The 9070-nt window shown below is 42.7% G+C and overlaps 1 protein-coding gene across 1 annotated transcript in view; it reads right to left on the reverse strand.

Annotated features, from left to right (window-relative positions):
* Elp1 (elongator complex protein 1) overlaps positions 1-9070 on the reverse strand; it is a 54998-nt gene that overhangs the window by 16070 nt on the left and 29858 nt on the right. Inside the window, exons 19-29 of the mRNA XM_028779961.1 lie at positions 8660-8775; positions 8255-8328; positions 7940-8018; positions 7774-7853; positions 6255-6392; positions 6072-6157; positions 5398-5546; positions 4452-4575; positions 4022-4119; positions 2006-2207; positions 1485-1546 (exon numbers count right to left, since the gene is read on the reverse strand). Coding sequence (XP_028635794.1) covers positions 1485-1546; positions 2006-2207; positions 4022-4119; positions 4452-4575; positions 5398-5546; positions 6072-6157; positions 6255-6392; positions 7774-7853; positions 7940-8018; positions 8255-8328; positions 8660-8775 — 1208 coding nt within the window. The remainder of the gene's footprint in view (positions 1-1484; positions 1547-2005; positions 2208-4021; positions 4120-4451; positions 4576-5397; positions 5547-6071; positions 6158-6254; positions 6393-7773; positions 7854-7939; positions 8019-8254; positions 8329-8659; positions 8776-9070) is intronic.

Consider the following 9070-nt stretch of genomic DNA (forward strand, 5'->3'; position numbering starts at 1 on the left):
ACAACAACAAAAATAAACAAAAACAGCAAAACAAGACAAAAAGCCAAAATGGAACATAGCAGCAATCCTTGGTGTCTACCCACCGTGTGCCTCTGTCCCAATGACCTATGGTCAGTGTTAGTGCAGCCTTAATATTTTCATAATACATTTTGTAATTCTACCAAAATTTCACGAACAACCCACCAAAACATGGGAAACCTCCAAGCTGCCTTGGTTAAAAAAATTTTTTTTCTCATATACAGAAGGGTAATAAAAGGCAAGACAAGTGTCCACTGCTTAGTGGACTGTCTTCTGATTGTTAGGTTTCAAACTGGTACGAATGGCAGAGGTGCCTACTTAACATGAAAAGCAGACCTGTATGCCAGGTTCTCCCTACAGTCCCTGTCTGTACCTGTTACAGGGCTCTCTTGGCTGCCATATTCTGCCTCCAACCCTAAACTCTTCAGCCCAGGGGCCTGGGCTGCACTTCCCTATAGAATCCAACCGGTTGGGTTACAGGCTCTCTTTGTACTACTGGGCTTCTAGCACCTGGCTCCCCTCTCCTTCCCTCCCCACTCTCCCTCCTCACACAGCACAACTCATCTTCTGGTCATGTCCACTCTGGCCTGTGCCAGATGTCCCTGCCTCTGGCTATGCTCTCCCACATATCTACAATAAACCTTTTCCTCCATCATACCTAGGAGCAGTCATGGCCTGCCCTTCCTTCTTTCCTTCCTTCCTTTTCTTTTTTTTTTTCTTTTTAATTAATTTAGGGCTGAAACCTAATATACAAAGAGAGTGGATAACCAAAACGGTTGGATTATATAGGGAAGAGTAGGGCAGTCCCTGGGCTGGAGAGTTTAGGGCAGGGGGCAGAGTACGCCACCCAGGAGGACCCTGTAACAGGTTGGAACTGAGAGACTGCAGGGAGAACCTGGCACCTCAGCCACTTGTCCTGGTTTGAAACCTAAGGCTCTGGCTCACTACTTCTCTGCCAAAGTTAACACAGGAAGCTGAGCTGGCTTTCTACTGAGTCAGGTCCCTAGCGCCCACTATAGCAGAGAATGTTTAGGAGCTTAGGACCTCAAGTACTTGGGATTTTCTTTTCAGATTTTAGAATATTTGCACATACACAATGCATTTTCTTAGGGAACAGAAGGGAAGTTTAAACAAGAAACTCATTAGAATTTCTTACGCATACCCCATATCCAAATGATCCTAAACTTTGAATACAACCCGTCACGTGGACAGGAACAGAATTTCATGTCTGTGGTATCCCTATCAGTTCTCAAACACTGCAGTTTGAAGCTTTTCAGATTTGGATGCAGGGTAAGTAGTCTGTACTTACAGATATACCAGACTGAGATTTTTAAGGCAAGTCAGCAAATGGATCCTTTAGAATCAACTCTGCCTCAAGAGCTAACCATTAGCATGATTCCTTCATTTTCACCATCAGTAGGTAGAGAAACGTCTCTTGGTGATGTGGTATCCGGGGAGGAGCTCACCTGGGCATACTGTTCCAAGACTGTTGCTGCCTCACTGTGTTTTCTCTGCTCCACCAGCTTTCCTGCAAAGACAGCAACAAGGACTTGGCAGCAAAAAGAAACTGGCTTTCACTTCTGTCCCTACAATGCACCAGACTAAAAGCTTCTGAGTCTTTGTGAGGACACAGGCATATTACACAACATGAAGCACACCCCTCCTACCCACAGTCCAACTATGTACTCTAGGTGGCCAGCCTGAAGCATAAAACATTCAGCTGTGGGCCCCCTGGAATTACAGAGGTATGCTAGCCTGCCTAGTAAAGGAATCTAAATTAATCACAGGATTTGACAATCACTAGCACTTCTGACCTCTGAGAATAGAACAGTGTTACAGGCCCCTAACCCCTTCTTGCTTTAGGAGATTATATATATATATATAATTCCTGCCTCAGGAATATTGCCCTAAACGTATTTACAAAATTACCAAACAAAGCAACAAACACAAACCTTTCAACGAATAAACAGAAAATGGCCCTGCTTACCTGCCAGAGTTCTAGCAAGGCCAGCCAACTTGTCTTTGGTCATTTGAAGCTGGGCAGCCACACAGAGAGCTTGCTGCCAGCTGCCACAAGCCAAAAACGCTTCAAGCGCCTTCTCCTGGGCCCCACAGCGGGCAAACACAAGGCCTGCTGGTTCATACAGGTGCTCCTTCATCAGGTGCTGGCCATAAGCAATACTGACCGCCTGTGACAAATACGGAGATTCAGTAAAGAAATGTGTTGATAGTTTCGTTATATTTCCAGTATAGGCTACTTTAGTCAGCACTCTTGAGCCTCTTCCTTCATCTACTCAAACCCTTTCTGAAGACATAGTGTTTATTCACTCAACATATACTGAGTACCTACATATGCATTATTCTAGGTGGTAGGAGTAACAGCCAGCCTGCCCCACAACACATACACACAAAATTTAAAACCCAGTGCATTAAGCTTTTGCCTGCATGGCTAACACAGCATGGTCTATAATAAATGGCAGAGGAAGATAAATGACAGAGAACGGTAAGTTTGCCAGCACTGAAGGCTACAAGGGAATGGATATGAGGAGAGTCGAGAGAGAGCAAGTAAGGCCTAGGGGCTATGTGACAAGATTGGACACAGTGGACTTAGGAGTAGTGATGAGGTCAGTGTCACTGGGGCTGAGGGAAGGAGAGAAGACCAGAGCTCTGAGGCAGCTTGGTGAGGGAAGGAGAGAAAACCAGAGCTCTGAGGCAGCTTGGTGAGGGAAGGAGAGAAGACCAGAGCTCTGAGGCAACTTGGGGTGAAGCAGAGATACAGGAATACCATAGTCCCTGTCCTGCTGGAAGCCACAGCCTGGCTGAGACAAAGTAGCAAGTTAGCAGTTTATCTGGTCCCTAGTCTAAGAATGGCTTTCATGGGAGACTGGTAATGTCCACAGACAGGTGGACTGGCACGTCATTATTCAACACATCTGGGGAACAATCTACAGTTAACTGGGAATATGGAGAATGCCAGAAAGTGATGCTAAAGAAGCTGGCATGGGGGGTGGGGGGGGTTGGAGAGATGTCTCAGAGGTTAAGAGCATTGAATGCTCTTGCAGAGAACCTAGGTTCAGTTCCTAATACCATATCAGGCAGCTGAAAGGGGAGCCAACACCGTTTTCTGGCCTCTGTGGGAACCTGCATGAACCCAGTGCAAAAACAGAAAAGCAGGCTCATATACATAAATAAGAATTACAACCACAGTAATAATAATAATAACAAGCATCTGGCAGAGACTAGATCACAGAGAGACATGTTTGAGAGCCACCCCTGGTTGTCAAAGCACCTGGAAGAGAAAACCTCAGTTGAGGAACTGCCTCCATCAGAGCGCCCTGAGGCTGTCAGTGTGGCGTTTTTTTTTTTTTTTTGCTTGCTAAGAGCTGTAGAAGGAACCACTGGGTCAGCACTGGGTATGTGTCAGCATGGACTATGTAAGGCAGGAGCTGGACATGAGCCACAGACCAAGCCAGTAAGCAGCATTCCTCCATGGTCTCTGCTTCACTTCCTGCTTCCAAGGTCCTCCCCTTCCTCCTCAGGCTGCTTGTGGCCTAGAAGAATGTGTGTGCGATTTGCAGACAAAGGAGAATGGTAATGAGGGTGGCATGTAGACAAATGATGAATGGATGGCCACGGTGGTCACAGAGCCCGGGCTCAGCGCACCAGGAATGCCACTGTGCAGCTCTGGGCATTTATGCAAGTCATGAACTCATCTGAAACCTGGGAACAGCACCCTATCAGGTCAAAGGAGGATCAGATAATACACTGACTTAGAAGCAAAGTACATGGTACCTAAGAAAACCTAAAGAGCTGTTTACACAAACCAGCCAACCTCTGAACTTCTGAAACACCGCTGCCCTGGATAATTTTCTCCTAACAAGTTTAAGATGAGGCTGACAGGACAATCCTAGAAGCCAAAGGACAGTGTTTGGACTCAAGATGTTCTCACTTCCTGACTAATGCCCAAAGCAAAATTGGGGGCCTCATTTAACCCACCACATACCTGGTATTGTTGTGAGTCTGGCCGATATAACTTCAGAGCTTCTTTATACAAGTTTTTATCTTTTATCAAATTTAAGCATTCTGTGAAATACTCGGGTCCTGAAGAAAATTAGATTTTGGAAGTATAATGGCTTTCAATTTACACCTATATTTCCCAAACAATATTATTGTAGAACTTTTTGTATCTTATCTTATAGTCTAGTTTCAAAGAACACCTGAAGTAGTAATAAACACTAATAGTAGTAATAATTTACCACAAGCTAGGTGGTGGCACAAGCCTTTAACCACTCAGGACGCAGACGCACTTCTAAGGACAGCCAATGCTATACACACACACACACACACACACACACACACACTCTGCCTCAAAAAACATAAAAAACAAAAACAAAGCCCAAACTAAATAACAACAACAACAAAAACACCCTTACCACACTTGCTGAGGTGTCCAATAGCCTTTTCATATCGTTTCAAGTACTTGTCTATGGTGAACCGCTGGTAATTAGTTTCCATTTTCTTAAGTGTATTAAGAAATGGAAGATATTCCTTAGGATCCTAGGAAAAAAGTTATTACTTGTAATATTTACATACTATAAATTATAATTAAGGCAATAAGCATAGAGGGGCATAATTGTAAATGTGTACTATACTTATACATCAATTATATATCATATAGTACACCAAATCAATGTTTTGGGATAAAAGCGCTCATATTTGGGTGTTATCAGTTTAAACGTGGAATAAGGACTAACCTCTACATTTCATAACAGATTCAGCTCCTTGCACAGGCTGACAAGAAAAACCACACCTGCAGCCTAAGTGACAGTCAATAGTGAACCTAAGTCTCCCCTAAGAGAGCCAAGCCTAACTCTCGGTGTCGTTGATGATACGGTTTACATGCCAGTAATGTAGAGCACACATCAAAACAAAGGTAAAATGTATACAAGCCTATGAGGCCCCACCACCTCCTGCTCTGTACCATGCCTAGCAACCTGGTTTTCTTCCTAAAGAGCAGCTTTCTGGGCCAGGGATACAGCTTACTGTAAGCACAAGAATCTTCAGTTAGATCCTCAGAACCACGAAAAAAGCCAGGCATGGTGACATGGGCCTGTTATTCTGGCACTAGGGAAATGGATAGTCAGATGGTCAAACTAGTCTACTTAGTGAGTTCCCAGTCAATGAGAAATATTGTCTCAAAAACAAGTGGATACATATAAAACTACATAGACAATGGAGATTAGCAATACCTGCCCTGGAGACTCAGATCTGCATCCACTTGTAGCATTAGATAAAGTACCACTGGAAAAAGCAGTGTCCCACAGTAGTATGATTAAATAAAATTTCAAAATGGTGCAAAAAAGTCTCAACTCCACATACCTTTTGTGACTTCTCAGCTACCATGAGGACTAAGTCAAAGTCATAGGTCCCAAGAGAATGGTTAAATAATTCATTAACGTCTACCAGGAGCAGCAGGTACTTCAGAGCCTCCTCTGCACTCACAGTCTCAGGATTAAGGAGAACGTTTCCTGTTGGTGTTTAAAAAAGAACAGGAGGAAGAGCTCAGTCAGTCAAGTGTTTGTCTAGCACACATGAAGCTGTGGGTTTGATTTCCACAGCTATATAAAACCCACTGTGGTAGTGTGTTCCTATAATTCCAGCACTCAAGGGGAAGAAGGAAGATCAGAAGTTCAAGGTCATCTTTAGCTACATAGTGAGTTTGAGGCCACAGTGGGCTACAGGAGACTTTGCCAAAAACAAAACCAAAGGGGGTGGGGGGGGGGGGGAGGGAGAGAAGAAAAGAACATCAGAACAGAGCCACTTGGGGGAAACTCCACAGACCCAGAGACTAAGTAATAAGATTTTCTGACAGACTAGGATACAAGATGAACATAGGCTTTTGATTCATTCATAAATGTGTAGCACTCGAAATCTTCACATTTGAAAATGGTGAGCAAAGAGGGCTATGTTCATTTCATGAAGTGGCAATAACAGAATGGTCATCTGCCGACAATGCAGGCCGAGTCAAGCGACTGTCTTGTGCAGGTCTCTACCTTGAAGTTCACGGACCTTCTGCAGCACAATCTCCAGTTCTGGAGTCGTTTTCTTCACATGAGATGTGAGTATTGACAGGCAGAACCTGAGATGGTAAGTGAAAACCAGAATGACAAGACTAATACACTGGACAGACATCTGCACATCCTGGGATGTGCACGCCAACAACACACAGCACCCACTTTCGAGGATTGACGGTCTCCATGGCTGCTCTCAGAGCATCACAGATGAGGTCAATCTTCTTCCCATCAGGATGTGTGGACATCTGCACACTCCTGGTAACCGGGGGAGGGTACATGGTCTTTGTGACATCTTCTTCCCTAAGAACCAAAGTATATGAACAGATCACTTTACCAAACAGTGTGGGGATTCAACTACTAATATTTATTGGGCAGGTTTGTGAGACAATAGATAAAAAAGGACCTGGAAAGTTAAGTTATTCAAGTAGTGAGGAATCAAACATAGCCACCAAAGGCTTACTGAATAATGTTCATAATTTTGCTCACATCAGCCTAAAGTAGGGTATAACCAAGGTGTCCAAGTAATCAGAGAATGAAGAAAGAATGGTGTATTTACACAGCACTATACACAGCAAGTAAAAGCAGCTGTATTCACATCACAATAAATACGTCCTGGTTGAGCTATGTGGTGATGTAGAACAAGAGGCTGTCCTGTGCTGGAACACTGAACAGTAGCTGCCCAAGCACTAACAAAGAACGGATGGGAGGGACCTCTCACTGCGTAACATGATAGGGTTGGATTATATGATGTGCAAACAGGTGCTGAAACTAACTGGATGAAGTATTAGACATTCTGCAGCAGTTAACTACCTCGTACTAAGAGAGGGCTCTAGCCAATGCTACACAAGGGGACCTTCTAGAGCAAAGGACTGCTGTCTCCAACTTTAACATCTGTCTAAAACAGGAAGACGATGGGTCATGGTTAGGAATAAAAGCACATACAAGACAACAGAAACTACAGAGCCCCGATGTCACTAGAAGTTTCTAACAGCTAATGTTTTCCTATCTTTAAAAAATTTCATTAAAAAGTTGAAGAAAAATCATCAGAGAAAGGACCATATTTGATACCAATCTCGTGAGAAGAATACCTTACAGGCAAATCTAAAAAGCAAGTCAAATAACAATTCAGGATCAGAGCTTTAAAACTCAGTTTTAAGCCGGGCAGTGGTGGCACACACCTTTAATCCTAGCACTTGGGAGGCAGAGGCAGGCGGATCTCTGAGTTCGAGGCCAGCCTGGTTTACAGAGTAAGTTCCAGGACAGCCAAGGCTACAGAGAAATCCTGTCTCAAAAAAACAAAAAAAAAAATAAAACAAAATAAAACAAACAAAAAAAACCCTCAGTTTTAAGACTGATGTTATAGCTGGGCATAGTGGCTCAAACCTTTAAACCCAGCGCTTGGGAAGCAGAGGCAGGGCAATGTCTAAGTTCAAGGCCAGCCTTCAGAGTGAGTTTCAGGACAGCCAGGGCTACACAGAGAAACCTTGTCTTGAAAAAGAAAAAAAAAAAAAAAAACCAAAACCAAAAATCTGATGTTAAAGAACTAGAGCAAAAACCCTCCTGGGCCCTCAGTGCTACAATGATTTTATTCAAAGAGATGTTTGTTCTTTAGCTATATAAGTTTCTTTATCAAGAGACAATACTTTAAAATATGAAAATCATGAGTTATCAAAATATTTACCTTAGTTCTGTGAGAAACAAGTTTATATGATTTGCAGAATCGATCTGTTTTATGAAGGTTTCCACATTTTCAAGAAACACCTATCAAAGAAAGTGTAAAAGCATTTTAGTTTAGATGACATTCACGCAGGAAAGAAGTTAGAAGACTGGTCAGATGCAAAGTGTACCTTGGGGTTATGATCATGAATCAGATTGAGGTTAATTCTCAGTTTCCTCATGCATTCAAATGCTTCTTTAAACATAAGTCTGTGAGGACAGGAAAAATGGATAAAAAACATATTTCATTAAAAACTAAGTTCTGTATAATGAAATATTTTCATTACAACATAATTACAGCTAAAATAACAAACAAGTTCTGACTTTCTCTCTGAAATTACAGAAAGAATAAAAATAACAGGTGACACATTATTTTCCTGATAAAGTGTATAGCTATATGTCCTTACATGCACACAGTTATAGTCACACAGGGAATAAATACTTACTTGTCCAGCCACTTCCGAACCTGAGCCAAGACCAAGGCCCGATGATGAACAACCTCCAAGTTTCCCCTCGGCATCTCAATATAAAACAAAGAATCTTGAATCAACTGGCAATCATTTAAGCAGCAGGATGCACAGTTCTACTTAACTCTTCTTGAGCCACAATGGTATAAAATAAGCAATCAGTAGAGTCCACTTGTGCTCACTATTTATCTTGATTTTCAAGCAAGTTTCCCTTTAAACCTTATTGGTCAGAGCCTGTGTCAATCAACACTCCTTTGCATAAAGCCAACAGATAGCCAATAAAGGAGGATTCTACTAAATGGCCAAAAAGTACAAAAGAGCCGAAAACGCAGCCTGTACGTAGTCTGTCTGGAGGTGAACTGAAAGTCTGAAGAGTCGGCTTACCTGCAGTATAAGTTTTGTGTCCTGGGGAACAACTGTAACGATCCGTGAACCCCTTTCCACTTTCCGCAGAATTTCTCCACTGACCTCATGACTGCCACTCAGACTTGCCTGTAGCACTAAAAATATCAGTGGCTAAGGCTGGAGAATGACCACAGGAAACCATGCTCCATTAACTGCTGCTGAAGCTGCCCAGTATCTAAAAGTCAGTTAATGTAAAGTTCCTTTGCTATCCTACTCAGCCTCAAGATCCCTGGCTTTTCCAGTAATCTCAGTCCTGGAAAGGACCCTCTCTTTACAGAGCACTCACACACATTCACACACACAGTTTCTTAAGCAATTGGGGAATACAGTGATTGGAGAACCTTTTCTTTCTTTCTTTCTTTCTTTCTTTCTTTCTTTCTTTCTTTCTTT

This window comes from Grammomys surdaster, unplaced genomic scaffold, assembly GCF_004785775.1.
Source record: "Grammomys surdaster isolate TR1022 unplaced genomic scaffold, NIH_TR_1.0 363, whole genome shotgun sequence".
Classification (NCBI taxonomy): Eukaryota; Metazoa; Chordata; class Mammalia; order Rodentia; family Muridae; genus Grammomys; species Grammomys surdaster.